General features: G+C 37.3%; 1 protein-coding gene across 6 annotated transcripts in view; it reads right to left on the reverse strand.

Moving 5' to 3' along the window:
* CEP112 (centrosomal protein 112) overlaps positions 1–16,545 on the reverse strand; it is a 551,576-nt gene that overhangs the window by 115,237 nt on the left and 419,794 nt on the right. For all 6 annotated transcript variants that reach the window (XM_055258901.2, XM_055258899.2, XM_055258897.2 and 3 more), the window contains one exon: positions 1,021–1,083. In XM_055258901.2, the coding sequence (XP_055114876.1) occupies positions 1,021–1,083 (63 nt within the window). The remainder of the gene's footprint in view (positions 1–1,020; positions 1,084–16,545) is intronic.

Here is a 16,545-nt window from a genome sequence, read left to right on the forward strand (position 1 = left end):
TCTTGAATCTCAGTTTTCACAAATGGAAAAATGGCACCAATAATAGTTCCTAATTCCAGAGTTATTGTGAAAGACTGAATGAGTCAACATGGTTAGTGCCCCATGAACATTAGATATTATTATCTTTTTTGTTGTTGTTACTACTATTATGTGGCATTATGTGGTAGTATGGTAAATTCTAGTTTACTACCAAATACCATTGTAAATATATAAAAATATGAAGACAAGCTGATTTTAACAATCATTAGATATGCTCACAAAACCAAATGGCTTAACTTACCTACCTGCAAAGTAAAGATAAGTAGTATTTATTTGTTCTATAATCACTTATGCAACTAAGGAAAACTTGGAGTTCCTTAAATGATACTACTGGATATCACTGTAACAACTTATGCTGAAAAAGCACTCTGAGCATCATATTTCAAGTAGAGACAGGCATTCAATTATTGGCCTTTCTTATACTAAAACTACGACAGTAAGTACAAACAGCAAGTTATGGATGTAGGGACTTAGAATTCTCTTTTTCCCGAAAGGAGTCAACAGTTGAGCTGTAGACTTAACCTAGAATTATTTGTCATTTTGATTTTTGTTTGAAGAAGCCTTTAGGTAGAGCAAAATGGAATATTACAAAAAAAAGCACAGATGGTACCAAACTGCTTACATCACAAATGTAGGTGTATATCTCCTGTTCTTGTGAAGCATGTTTCAGCCTGGGCTTGTTTAAGTGTACAGGCTGGTTTTACAACATCTGAGTGTGTGTGTGTGTGTGCGCGCGCGTGCGTGTGCACGCGCTTGTGTGTGTTGTTTCAAATGGTTAAATATGCCTAATTTTTCTTGATTTTTAATGACTGAAATATTAAAATCATATTCTGTTTATTTGTATACCCATAAAAATATGACACCATTCCACAAAAAAAACTGAAAAGAATGAAGTTTAACTTGAAAGTGCCAAGGCTTTTATGTGGAGGTTTCATTTTTGTTTTGGTTTTACCTTGTTTTATGTCTTTTAATGTTGCTTACCTGTGAAGATTTGGCAAGCTTCTGAGTGTATTCCTTTTCAATCTGCTTCAGCCTGCTGTTGGCCTGAAAAACACACGTACATGAACACATACACAGTGACCTGTGAGCTTGGTATCTCTTCCACATGCCTATCACCAGGCAGCTGGGATGCCTGCCAGCTGCACCACCCTTCTGGGGCAGCCAGAAAACCACAGGGCTTGTCTTTGATGTTATGCCAACTATTCATCACTTAAAAAGCAAAAAAAAAAAAAAAAAATCTCTTCTGCCAATTATTAGACAAACATAAGACTTCTGTGGATAGAAAGAGAAAGGGAGAAAGAGAGAGAAATAGACACAGCAAAAGTATGAAGGCTCAGAAGGTAAAGTAAGGGAAAGAGAGAAGAAACAAGAGGGGCAAGGAAAAGGGAGAGGGAAGTGGAGGAAGAGGAAAGGAAGGTAAATTTAGTACTTTTTCACCTTAATTAAAAAAATAAAAGAAATAGATGATTCTGGACAAAGGAGATACGGGATTTTGAGAATCACTGAGCAAAGAGTTGAGCCCTGACTCTGCCAAATACATAAGAGCTAATTTCTACAGTGACAAATGTATCTAAATCAAACAAGTTTTATGTCCTGGAAATAGGGTGGCCTTTCCAGAATCAGTCCACATTGCTTAGAACTTGGTTATCCCCTCTGCCACTCAAGTTCCAATTCTTTTTATGTGATCTGTTTTCTGCTCTCTGGAAACTTTTGGGATCTTTATTTCATCGTCAAGGTTTAAAAATGTCACAGTGACGTGCCCTAGACTGGGTCTTTTTCCCATCAATCATGTGGGCACTAAAGAGGCTTTTCACTCTGAACTTGTGTCCTTTACTACTGGGAAAGGTTGGTCATTACTCTCATGATTTCTCTCGTCTCTCTGTCTGTCCGTCTGTTTCCCTGAGTATGTCTCTCCCTGCAACTCTGATTTTGTACCTCTTAGATTTAGTGTCTCTTTTTCTTGTTGTTTCTATATTCCATTTCTTTGTCTTTTTGATTATTCTTAGAATTTCCTCAACTTTTACCTAAAACGTTATATTCTGCCATCATATATATATATTCATAATTTCCAACAGTTCCTTTTTGTTCTTTGAACAGCATCATCATTATCATCCCTCTTTTTACAGATGAGAAAACTAAGGCACAGAGAGGGTAAGTAACTTGCCCAGCATCACACAGCTAGGAAGTGATGAAGCCAGGACACAAACTCACACTTTGGCTGCAGAGCACAGGTGCTCCACCAGTGAGAGCACTGTGTCATGCCTTGCAATACAGTCCTTCTATCTATCTATCTATCTACTTTTCCATCCATCCATCCATCCATCCATCCATCCATCCATCCAGCCACCCATCCATCCATCCATCATCTATCTGTCTATATGTCTATAACTATCTATCTACACATATATTTTAATTTTTTTCTGCTGAGTGTGTGTGTGTGTGTCTGTGTGTGTGTGTTTCTGAGTTACCTTTGTTTATATACTTTCACCTGTCTGTTTTGGTCTTTGTCTTTCACTTTAGATACTTTCCTCAAATATCTGGTGATCTTTGATGTCCTTTCTTATTCAAAGTGAGGTCTCCAAAGCTGGATAAAAGAATCTTGCATGTGTGTATGGGTTTGTGGATGGGTGGGCATCACCACAGGGTGTGTTACAAAGGGGCCTGGACTCTCCCATGCCAGCATCTGACTGGATTTCCCTCTTGGATCAGTTTGCCCAGAGCTGCATCCTCCAGTTTCCTGCCAGGCAGCACAAATCTGATGGCCAGTATTTTCAGAAGGGCATCGAGGTGTTCAGGAGAGTGACTCTCGTGCAAGGCTAACCTCACATTTCTCCTCAACTGTACCTGAGGCCCTTTCTCATTCTACCTCTCCACAGAACAAACCAGAGATAGGGATGGGGGCAGTCTTGGGATAAAATCTGGGCCATCTGTTCCAAATGCAGACTTTCAACCAAGCTTCCAGTTCTTCACTTCACCCCATACCCAGTCTCTCCAATTCCTGAACCTTCCCAAAGTTCTACCACCGGAAAAATCTTGCTGCTTCTAATTGGTATCCTTCAGGTCTCCCTTCCCCCAGAAATTGTTCAGTTTTTAGGATTCTTAGTTCTGCTAAGTTAATTTCAGGCCCAGCCTTTTTCAGGTTCTCAATGCTATTGATTTCTTATGTGTATGGTTGTCTCTTATTTTCTTTGAAAAAAATTATAGTATAAAAATCTTGATGCCTGAGTCTCATCTGCAGAGGTTCTGATTCAATTTATCTGGGCTACAGGCTGGACACTAGGATTTTTAAAAATCTCTGCTGCTATTTCAAAAGTTCAGCCAAGGTTAAAAACCACTGGTTCATGCCTTTTTCAATTTCCTTACTTTCATTTTGATGGGACTTCCTCAGGGAGTGGAGATAAGAACAGGTGAGTTCTGTCCACTACCTTTAGTTGGAAGCAAATGATTTGTTTATTTTCATATCGCAAATAGGGTGAGGAAGCAATCCCATGCTCACAGCCCACTCCAGGCTCACCTCTATGGTGGTACTAAGGCTGAATTGGTCATCGCTGGTTAACCTGTCTTTTTCCCACTAGATAATGAGATCCTAGAAGGCAGCTCCCAGCCCCTAACATAGTGTTTGGGGCATAATTGTCCATCTAATGAATGAGTGGATGCCGTACAAGACCTCTTCCTCTTCTATTGCCTCAGTCCATACCTCTGAAGTTTTCTTTTCATAACCATTTTTTTTATGGACTTAAGTTCAAAACCAATTCTTTAGAGTTCATTCCATAAACCTCTTTGTATCTATAATCCCATCGAGTACACAGGGTAGTTTTGTTTCTTCCAGAATAGTGAGGGCATGTGACTATTGCTGTTTTTCTAGTAAGTCATCAGACTTGACTCCAGCTCTATTATGATTAAAGCCACTCTCCACCAGAATTAGGGCTACTCTGAATCTCTTGAGGTTTATTTGTCTTGGCTCACATTCTGTCACTTTTTTTTTTTTTTGTCACAAAATGCTTAATAAAGTATTTGTTGCTTTTAAAATAAACACTTAATAGAACTCATACCATGTCCCAGGCACTGTTCTAAGTGCTTTAAAAATATTCACCCACTAGAAAATCTAAAAATTAATTCTAGTGTCATAAAGATGAGGTTACTTTTCCCTAAAAATGCTAGAGTCACAGATAATAGTTAGTGCAGGAAAGCCTGTGTCTCAGTGTGAGCTACTCTTCATGAGTTTATGGCCAGTCCCCAAATTTCACAAACCCAATGAAGCTCCTTTATAACTAAATATCCAATTCATTCATCAACTCTAGGCAGCTGGACAACAGCAATGAACAAAACAGGCAAGAATCCCTCTCCATTTTTATGAAACATGTAGAGAGTAAACAAAGTAACTTTGAAAAGTTACATGGTGCAAGGCTTATGGAGAAGTATCAATCAAGAAAGAGAAAGAGGAAGTAATAAAAGTTAGGGGGTACTTTATAATTTTAAAAATACTGAAGTAACAGATGGCCTCCCTGAGAGGGTGACGTATGAACAAAAACCTGTAGGAGATGAGGGTAACCTCTAGGGAAACAGCATTCCAGGCAGAAGGAAGAACTAGTGCAAAGGCCCTGAGGCAGAGGCATGCACAGCATGTTCAAGACACAGTATAGAGGCCAAGAGCAGTGGCTCACACTGGTAATCCAGCACTTTGGGAGGCTGAGGCTGGCAGATCGCTTTAGGCCAGGAGTTCGAGACCAGCCTGGCAAAAATGGTGAAACCCTGTCCCTACAAAAAATACAAAAATTAGCCAGGTGTGGTGGTGCATGCCTGTAATCCCAGCTACTTGGGAGGGTGAAGCAAGAGAATCACTTGAACTGGGAGGCGGAAGTTGCAGTGAGCCGAGATCGTGCCACTGCACTGCAGCCTGGGCAGCACAAGCTTCTGTCATACACACACACACAAAAATACAGTGTAGAGGCCAGTGTGGTTGGATCAGTGCAACCAGTGGAGCACTGGCTCCCTCAGACAACACAGGGCTGTGACAGAACCAGGTCCTGCACGGTGTTGAACGTGATTGTAAGGAATCTGGCTTTTAAGATCAGTGAAAGAGAGAGTCACTGAAGGGGTTTGTGTTAGTCCATTCCTGCACTGCTACAAACCAAACACCCCATGTTCTTACTTGTAAGTGGGAGCTGAACGCTGAGAACACATGGACACATGGGGGCGGGACCCACTGGAGCCTGTTGGGGGTTGCGGGGAGAGAGAGCATCAGGAAGAATAGCTAATGCATGCTGGGCTTAATACCTAGGTATGGGTTGGTCTGTGCAGCAAATCACCATGGCACACGTTTACTATGTAACAAAACTGCACATCCTGTACATGTACCCCAGAACTTAAAAGTTGAAAAAGAAAAAAAAAAAACAAATAAAAATGACAAAAAGAGAAATACCCAAGTCTGGGTAATTTATAAACAAAAGAGGCTTAATTTGCTCATGGTTCTGCAGGCTGTACAGGAAGCATGGCTGGGGAGGCCTCAGGTAACCTGCAATCACAGTGGAAGTTGAAGGGGAAACATGCATATCTTCACATGCCCACAGCAGGAGAAAGAGAGGTGGGGAGGTAATACACACTTTCAAACAACCAGATCGCATGACAACTCACTCACTGTCATAAGAACAGCATCGGGGGGACATCTGCCCCCATGATCCAACCACCTCCCACCAGGCCCCACGTCCAACACTGGGGATTACAATTTGACCTAAGATTTGGGCGGGGACACACACCCAAACCATTTCAGGGTTTCAGTATAGGTTTGACATAGGTATTAATTTGACATAGGTATTAATAAGGCCACTCCAGCTTTTGTTTGGGGCAAGAATGAAGCAAGTAAGACAGTTAGGAGGGTACTGCAAATAATCTAGGATGGCAATAGAGGAGGTGGTGAGAAGGGGTCAGATCAGAGAAAAATTAGAAAGTAGAACCAACTGGACATACTGTATAGTGGAAAGAGACGAGTCAAGGATGACTTTAAGATTTTTGTCCTAAGCAACTAGACGAATGAGGTTGTCATTACCTAACATGGGAAAAGCTATAGGTGAAATAGGTTTTTGCAGAGAAGATCAAGAGATCAGTTTGCACTTATTAAACTTGGAGATGCCTATTAAATGTGCAGTATTGAAGTATCTGGGTATTCAAGTCTTGAGTTAATGGTTTAAGGTCTAGGTTAAAACTATGAATTCAGAAGTCATCAGTTTATACAGGGTGTGTGAAACCATGCTACTGGATGAGATCCCAAGAATCTAGTGTATATACTGGATGAGATCCCAAGTATACACAAGAAAGCAGAGGTCTAAGTATACTCAGCCCTGCGCCTGCAAATGTTAGGAGGCTGGGACACGAGGAGGAAACAGACAGAAGAAACAGCCAGAGAGTCAAGAAATCAGGATAGGCTGGTGGCTCACACCTGCAATCCCAGTACTTTGGGAGGCCAAGGCAGGTGGATCACCTGAGGTCAGGAGTTCGAGACCAGCCTGACCAACATGGTGAAACTCCATCTCTACTAAAAATACAAAAAATTTGGCTGGGCGTGGTGGCAGGAGCCTGTAATCCCAGCGACTTGGGAGGCTGAGGCAGAAGAATCACTGGAACCTGGGAAGTGGAGGTTGCAGTGAGCTGAGATCGTGCCATTGCACTCCAGCTGTGATAGAGCAAGACTCTGTCTCAAAAAAAAAAAAAAGAAATGAGGATAATATGGAATCCTGAGCCAACTGAAGAAAAGTGTTTCAAGGACTACTCAGTTGTGTCAAATGCTACAGAGAGGCCCTAGAAAGTGAGGCCTGAGAATTGATCACAGTAGTTTGGCAACACGGAAGTCACTGGTGATAAGGATAAAAGAAATTTTGTTGTAGTGGCAGACATGAAATCTGGATTAAAGGGAGTTCAGAGAGGAGATGCACTGGAATTTGTTCAGAATTTTATTATAAAGGGAAGGTGAGAAATGAGATGGAAGCTGCCCGAGAAGTGGGTGAATAGAGAGGTGAATTGTTTTGTTTTTTGGTAAGTTGAGGAAATTAATGGCATGTTTGTTGGCTGATAGGAAAGATCTAGCAGTAGAGAGGGAGGAAAAAAACCAGATGATGCCAGAGCTTTCCTAGACACATGTCCTTGAGTTAAGGGGAGGGATATGTCATGGAGTGAACTGTGTCCTCCCAAAATTCCTATGTTATGTTGCAACCCTAAACCCCAATTTGACTGTATTTGGAGATAGGCCCTTTGGTGAGGTAATTAAGGCAAAATGAGGTCATAAGGGTGGGGCCCTACTCCAAGAGGATAGGTGTCATTATAAGAAGAGGAAGAGACACCCATCTCTCTCTGCCTGTCTCTCTGTACACACACACAGGAAAGGAAATAGCAAGAATGCAGCGAGAGGCCTCAGGAAAGCAATCTTGATACCACCTTGATCTTGGGCTTCTAGCTTCCAGACCTGTGAGAGAATGAATTTCCATGGTTTAAGCCACCCAGTCTGTGGTGTTCTGTTATGGCAGCCCAAGCCAACTACTACAGGGTGGGACCTCAAGCATGAGGGGAGGAGATGGCCTTTGCTGGAAGTGCAGGCAAATGATCCCCCAGGAACAGCGATGGGAGCTTCTGATTGCTCTCGTTATCTCTACAAAGTAGGAAGAAAGAGTCATCAGCTGAGCATGAGGAAGGTAGAAAACATCTTTGGGAAATTTCAGAAGCAAAGGAAGGCACAAAATAGTCATCTAAAAAAAGCAGGAAAGGGAAAAGACAGAGAAATCCAGTTTGAGTCCCAGGACTCCAGGAAGCATCAGGACCCACTTGAAATTGCCAATGCTAAATTTAAAATGAGGCCAGTCTGTAATACAGAAACCCTTCTGGAATTTGCTAACAGCTAAACAGAGTAGAATCAATACTTTGGAGAATAAGAGTAACCAAACGAATAAAATTAACTGGTCAACTTTTGTGGTTTTTACTATTAATATTTTCTTCAGCGTAAATCATAGCTGCCTGAATTCCTGAACCCCTATTATATAAATCTAAAAAGCTCTGGTTTATCATGGTTGAAAATTCATGGCTAACTTATCAGGCAAACTGTCCCTAAAGCATTTTTTGAATAGCTTTAGTAACAAGATGGTACTGAGTGTACATTTCATTTCCCTGCTTAAAGGAAGGCTTAGTTATTTTAAACCAAGTCTTATTTTTATAGCTATCATTTGTATATAGAAACACAATTTTTAAACAACTACCAGCAGCATAACCTGAACAAATGTATAACAGAAGAGGAGGAAACCACAATTTGGGAACCACATAGTGAGACAGGGTCTCACTATGTTGCTCAGGCTGGACTCAAACTCCTAGGCACAAGGGATCCCTCAGCATCCCAAGTAGCTAGGATTACAGGTACATGACACTGCCCTTGGCTCTGCTCTATTTTTATTATTTCCTTTCTTCTGCTACTTTGGATTTAATTTGCTCTTCTTTTTCTTGTTTCCCAAATGAAAGCTTAGGCTATTGATTTTAGATATTTCTTCTTGTCTCATAAATGCATTCTATGTTATAAATTTCTCTTTTAATCACTGCTTTCTCCATATCACACAAATTTTGGTAAGTTGTAGTTTCATTTAGCCCAAAATATTTTTAAATTTATATTGAGATTTCTTCTTTGACCCGTGTGATTTTTCAAGTGTGTTGTATAATCCCAAAGTATTTGGGGATTTCCAGCTATCTTTCTGTTGATTTCTAGTTTAGTTCCATTGTGGTCTGAGATCAGATACTGTATGATTTCTATTCTTTTAAATTTGTTAAGATACGTTTTATGGCCCAGAATGCAGTCTATCTAGGGGAATGGTCCATGTGAGGTTGCAAAGAATGTGTATGCTGCTGCTGTTGGATGAAGTAGTCCAAGATATCCATTATTTCCAGTTGACTGATGGTGTTGTTGAATTCAACTATGTCCTTACTGATTTTTCTGCCTGCTGGATCTGTCCATTTATGATAGTGGGTATTAAAGTCTACAACTATAATAGTAGATTCATCTATTTCTCCTTGCAGTTCTATCAGTTTTTGCCTCACATATTTTTGTTTGTTCGTTTTTGTTTTTTTTGCCTCATGTATTTTGGTGTTCTGTTAGGTACGTATACACCTGTTAAGGACTGATATGTCCTCCTGGAGAATTAAACCCTTTATCATTAAGTAATGGCTACCATATCCCTGATAATTTTTTGTCCTAAAGTTCCACTGTATCTGAATTTAATATAACTACTAATCCTTTCGTTTGCTTAGTGTTAGTATGGCATATATTTTTTGATCCATTTACTTTAAACCTATATATGTCTTATATTTAAAGCAGGTTTCTTGGAGACAATATATACTTGGGTCTTATTTTTTGATCCACTCTGACAATCTCTGCCTTTTAATTGGTATGTTTAGGCCACTGACATCCAAAGTGATTACTTGATATAATTAGATCATAGCTACCATATTTGCTACTACTTTCTATTCACTGTCCTTGTTCAGTTTTCCTATTTTTGTCTTACACTGTTTTTTCTGCATTTTGTGGGTTTTAATTGAGCATATTCCATTTTCTCTCCATGCTTCTTTTTTAAAACATATTTTTTACTGGTTGCCCTAGAGTTTATAATATACATTTATAAATAATCCAATTCCACCTTCAAATAACACTATATCATCTTATGGATAGTGGGAGTACCTTATATGAATGAAATAATCCTAATCTACTCCTTGTTATTTTTTGTATTACTGCTGTCATTCATTTCACATATATGTAAACTTATGTAAGTATATATGTGTGTATAAATATATATGAATATTGTTGCTGTTAATATTTTGAATAAACTGCTGTTAGGTCAATTATGAATAAGAAAAATAAAAGTTTTAATTTTATCTTCACTTATTCATTCTCTGATGCTCTACGTAGATCAAAGTTTCTTACCCATATCATTTTCGTTTTATCTAAAAACTTCTTGTTAACATTTCTTGTGAGGCAGGTCTACTGGCAACAAACTCCCCCAATTTTTGTTTGTCTGAGACTCCTCCATTTTTGAAGAATAATTTTTTGAGGTACAGAATTCTAGATTGGTAGAGGTGTTTTCTCTCAACACTTGAGATTGTTCACTTCTCTCTCTTCACGCTTGCGTGATTTCTTAGAAAACTGATGTAATTCTCACTTCTCCTTTTTATATGTAAGGTGTTCTTCTTTTCCCTCTGGCAGATTTCAATACTTTTTAAACATTTTTTATTTTCTGCATTTTGAATACGGTATGCCTAGGTATCTTTCATTTATGCTGATTGGTGTTTTCTGAGCTTACAGATCTGTGGTTTGGTGTCTGACACTAATTTGGGGAAATTTTCAGTCTTTATTTCATTAACTATTTCTTCTCCTCCTTTCTTTCTTCCCCTTCCTTTATTCTCATATGTGTACATTACACCTTTTGTAGATGTCTCAACTACAAAAGATTTTATTTTTTTTTTCAGCCTTTTTTTTCTCTTTGTTTTACAACTTTGGAAGTTTCTACTGAGATATCCTCAAGCTCAGATATTCTTTCTTCAGCTGTGTCCAGGTCCAGTCTACTGATGAGTCTATCACAGTCTTCATTTGTTAGTGTTTTTGATATCTAGCATTTCTTTTTCATTCTTTTTTAGAATTTCCATCTCTCTGCTTACATTGCCCATCTCTTCTTGCATGCCATCTACTTTATCCATTAAAGCCCTTAGCACATTAATCATAGCTGTTTTAAATTCCTGGTCTGATAATTTTAAGATCTCTGTCATATATGAGTCTGATTCTGATGCTTGCTCTGTCTCTTCAAGCTGTGTTTTTTGCCTTTTTGTATGCCTTGTAATTTTTTTTCCTTATGGCTGGACACGATGTATTGGGTATATGGAACTGCAGTGAAAAAGTCTTTAATCGTGGTGGTAAGGTGTCAGGGAAGACGAAGTATTCTATAGTCCCATAACTAGGTCAGTCTTTTAGCAAGCCTGTGCCTCTGGGCTGTAAATGTCACGGTGCTTCTCAGTTTCTCCCCCTCCTAGCTCAACCAGGATGGTTCAAGACTGGAGGGATCTGGGCTTGTACATTTTCCATCCCCCATACAGAAGGCTAGAGTTGGCTGTAGGTGGTTATCTCCTTTCCCCCAGATTGGTTAGGCTCTGAAAAATCCCCAATAATTTCGGTGCTTGTAAAACAGTTTTTCTTGATATCTTGTTGCCGTTGGATAGAAAGTTATATATAGCACATTTTGTCTAAAGCACAATTCAATGTCAGTATCTCCCTTTTAATTTTCTGTCTCATTGATCTGTCTGTTGTTGATGGGGGATATTGAAGTCCTCACTATTACTGTATTCCTATCTATTTCTCCCTTCATGTCCATTAATATTTGCTTTATATATTTAGGTGCTCTAATGTCTAATGTCTAATGTGCTCTAGTGTCTAATATATATTTACACTTGTTATATCCTCTTGATGAATGTTCTCTTTATCATTAGTGACTTTGTCTCTTATGAAAGTTTTTGACTTGATGTCTATTTTAAATCTAAATATAGCCACTTCTGTTCTTTCTTTTTTTACCATTTGCATGCAATACCTTCTTCCATCCCTTCACTTTTAGCCTATGTATATCCTTAAGGCTAATGTAGGTCTCTCATAGGAAGCATATAATTGGATCTTGTTTTTTTATTCATTAAACCACTCTGTGCCTTTGGATTGGAAAATTTAATCCATTTATACTTATTGACATTTAAGGACTTACTACTGCTATGCTGTTTATTGTCTCCTGGTTGTTTTGTATATCCTTTGTTCCTTTTTTCCTTTCTTATTTGCCTTCATGATTTGGTGATCTTCTATAGTGCTAGGTTTTTATTCTTTTTTCTTTATTTTTTGTGTATCGCTATAGTGCTTTGCATTGTGGTTACCACAAGGCTTACATAAAACGTCTTATAGTTATATAATAATTGACTATTTTACACTGATAACTTAATTTTTTCCAAATACAAAATCTCTAAACATTTATCCTCCACCCTGCTTGATCTAGTCTGCTATTGAAGCTCTCTATTGTATTTTTAAATTTCATTCATTGAATTCTTTAGGTCCAAGATTTCTGTTTGGTTCTTTGTTATGATACCTATCTCTGCTGAATTTCTCATTCAGATCATAAACTGACTGATATCATTAAATTGTCTCTCTATATTCTCTTGTAATTTTTTTGAGTTTCCTTTTCTTATTTTGAATTGCTTTTCAAACAATTCATAAATTTTCTTTTCTTTGGGGTCAGTTACTAAAGAATTATTGTGTTCTTTGGTGGTGTCATATTTCCTTCCTTTTTTAGCTGCTTGTAAAACAGTTTTTTTTGGTAGGCTTTGTTAAGTGCAACAAAGTGCTCTGGTGTATTTCACAATGGTCACTTTTCTCCTTCCCCTGCCAGAAGCACAAATGGTTTTTTCCACAATATTCATGATGAGAACCTGGTCAAGCTCCTGGGGGCAAAACTCACAAAAGCCCAACACTGCTATGGCTGCTTGCAAGCCATGTTAGACTCAATACCAAGAGAGTTTCCCTCAGCTAAGACTCTCCACTGTGGGGAATATTTAAACAGAAGGACCCCAAGAGCCCCTGCTACTGTGAACTCTCACAATATGTTGCTGCCACTGCTGCCCTAAACTCTTATAGCCTACAGCACTGAGGTACCCACAGTCATCTGTGATACTGACCACAGCTGAAGAAGCTGCATGGAGGCTTGACCACTGCATCTATTCAGAAGCGGGGCCAGCAAATCCTTTTCAACCAGCACATTAAGGTCTATCTGCAGATGAAAATATTTTGCTATGAAAGTAACTCTGTAAAGTTTGGAAGTGGTGACTGTTTCATCAGATGCGAAGACATCAATTCGGAAACACAAGAAACATGAAAAAGGAAGGAAATATGACACCACCAAAGAACACAAGAATTCTTTAGTAACTGACCCCAAAGAAAAGAAAATTTATGAATTGTTTGAAAAGCAATTCAAAATAAGAAAAGGAAACTCAAAAAATTACAAGAGAATATAGAGAGACAATTTAATGACATCAGTCAGTTTATGATCTGAATGAGAAATTCAACGAGATAGGTATCATAACAAAGAACCAAACAGAAATCTTGGACCTAAAGAATTCAATGAATGAAATTTAAAAATACAATAGAGAGCTTCAATAGCAGACTAGATCAAGCAGGGTGGAGGATAAATGTTTAGAGTTTTTGTATGTGGAAAAAATTAAGCTGTTATCAGTGTAAAATAGTCAATTATTATATAACTATAAGATGTTTTATGTAATCCTTGTGGTAACCACAAAGCAAAACACTACAGCAGATACACAAAAAATAAAGGAAAAAGAATAAAAACCTAGCACTATAGAAGATCACCAAATCATGAAGGCAAATAAGAAAGGAAAAAAGGAACAAAGGATATACAAAACAACCAGGAGACAATAAACAGCATGCAAATGGTAAAAAAAAGAGAGAACAGAAGTGGCTATATTTAGATTTAAAATAGACATCAAGTCAAAAACTTTCATAAGAGACAAAGAAAGTCCCTAATGATAAAGAGGACATTCATCAAGAGGATATAACAAGTGTAAATATATATTAGACATTAGAGCACCTAAATATACATTAGACATTAGAGCACATTAGACATTAGAGCACCTAAATATATAAAGCAAATATTAATGGACATGAAGGGAGAAATAGATAGGAATACAGTAATAGTGAGGACTTCAATATCCCCCATCAACAACAGACAGATCAATGAGACAGAAAATTAAAAGGGAAATACTGACACTGAATTGTGCTTTAGACAAAATGGGCTATATATAACTTTCTGTCCAACAGCAACAAAACACACACTCTCCTTTAGTGCACATGGAACATTCTCCAGTATAGACTACATGGTGGGCCATAAAACAAGTCTTAAATTTAAGAAGATCAAAATCATGTCAAGTATTATTTCTGGCCACAATGGTACAAAATCAGAAATCAATAACAGAATTAACTTTGGAAAATTCACAAATATGTGGAAATTAAACAACTGGCTCTGAATAATCAATGGATCAAAGAAAAATCAAAAGATAAACTGAAAACTATCTTGAGACAAATGATAATGAAAACACAACATACCAAAACCTATGGGATGCCCAAAAGCATAAACTTCCCATAAGAGGAAAGCTTATAGCAATAAATGTCTACATTAAAAAAGGAGATCCCAAATAGCCTAACATTATGCCTCACAGAATTAGAAAATGAACAAATTAAACCCAAAGGTAGCAGAAGGAAGGAAATTAATAAATATCAGAAAAGAAATAAATAGAGAATAGAAAAACCATAGGAAAAAAACAATAAAACTAAGAGTTGGTTTTTGAAAAAATGAACAAAACTGATAAACTCTTAGTTATACCAGCTAAAAAAGAAGACAGAAAGAGAAGATTCAAATATATAAACTCAGAAATGAAAGTGGAGACATTACAACAGATGTTCTCAGATATGAAATAGATCATAAGGAGCTATTATTAACAATTATATGTCAACATAGTTGATCATCTAGGGTAAACAGATTAATTCCTAGGAAAATATAACTGAAGAAGGTTGAATAACAAAGAAATAGCTTGAACAGGCCAATAACAAATGAATAGATTGAAGTAGTAACTTAAAATCTCCCAAGAAAGAAAAGCCCAAGACCAGATGTCTTCATGGCTGGATTCTATCAAACTTTCAAAAAAGAATTAATACCAATACTTCTTAAATGCTTCCAAAAAAAAAAAAAAAAAGAACTGGATAATACACTTGACCCTTGAACAACATGGATGTTAATGGTGCTGACCACCCCAAAATGCAGTCAAAAATCTGCATGTAACATTTGATTACCCCAAAACTTAATTACTAATAGCCAACTGTTGACTGGAAGCCTTACTGATAACATAATCAATTAACACATATTTTATATATTACATTTATCCTATACTTTATTCTTACAGTAAATAAGCTAGAGAAAAGAAAATGTTATAAAAATAATAAAGAAGAGAAAATATATTTAATATTCATTAAGTGGGAAGTGGATCATCCTAAAGGTCTTCATCCTTGACATCTTGATGTTGAGTAGGCTGAGAAGAAGGAAAAGGAGTTGGTCTTGCTGTCTCGGCGTGGCAGAGGCAGAAGAAAATCTGCAGATAAGTAGACCCATGCAGTTCAAACCTGCATTGTTCAAGGGTCAACACTACTTCCTAACACATTTTATGAGGCAGCATTACCTTGATACCTAAGCCAGACAAAGCAACATAGGAAAACTATAGGCCAACCTTTCTGAAGAACATTGATGCAAAACTCTTCAATAAAATATTATCAAACCAAATTCAACAACACATCAATACATCATGATTAAGTGGGTTTTACCCCTGACATGCAAGGCTGGTTTAATATACACAAATCAATCAATGTGATATATCACATTAACAAACCACATGATCATATCAATTGACAAAAAAGCATTCAGGACAGCTCAATGTCTGATTTGATAAAAACTTTTAACAGTTTAGATATAGAAGGAAAGTTCTTCAACATAATAAAGCCTATTTGAGTAAACCCCACAGCTAACATCATAATCAATGCGGAGAAACTGAAAGCTTTTTCTCTAAGATCTGGTATAAGGATGCCAACTCTTACCACTTCTACTTAGAGTACTGGAGGTGCTATCAAGAACAATTAGACAGTAAGAAGAAATAACAGGTATTCAAGCTGGATTAAAAAAAGTAAAATTATCTCTATTTACAGATGACATGATCCTGTATGTAAAAAATCCCAAAGATTCCACATAAAAAAACAATTAGACCTAATAAATTAACTCAGTAAAGCTGCAGGATATAAAATCAACATATAAAAATCTATGACATTTCTATACACAACGATGTAGCCAAAAAAGAAATTGAGAAAACAATCTCATTTACAATCACATCAAAAAAATAAAATAGGAATAAATTTAACCAAGGAGAGAACCGTACACTGAAAACTATAAAACATTAATAAAAGAAATTGAAGAGGACACAAATAAATGAGAAGATATTCCATGCTCTTGGATTGGGAGAATTAATATTTTTTAAATGTCCATACTACTCCCAAAGGAATACATAGATGCAATGCAAACCCTATCAAAATTTCAATGACAGTCTTCACAGAAACAGAAAAAAAATCCTAAAATTCATAAGGACCCACAAAAGACCCCAAATAGCCAATGCAATTCTGAGAAAAATAAAGTTGGAGGCATCACAAATCCTGATTTAAAATTGTATTACAAAGCTGTGGCAATCAAAATTGTATGGTACTGATATAGAAACAGATGCCTAGACTAATAGAACAGTAGAGAGAGCCCAGAAGTAAATCCAAACATATATGGCCAACTAATTTTCAGCAAGGGCAATAAGAAAACACAATGAGGAAAAGTTTCTTCAATAAATAGTGCTGGGAAAACTGGA

This window comes from Symphalangus syndactylus, chromosome 20, assembly GCF_028878055.3.
Source record: "Symphalangus syndactylus isolate Jambi chromosome 20, NHGRI_mSymSyn1-v2.1_pri, whole genome shotgun sequence".
In the NCBI taxonomy this organism is placed as follows: Eukaryota; Metazoa; Chordata; class Mammalia; order Primates; family Hylobatidae; genus Symphalangus; species Symphalangus syndactylus.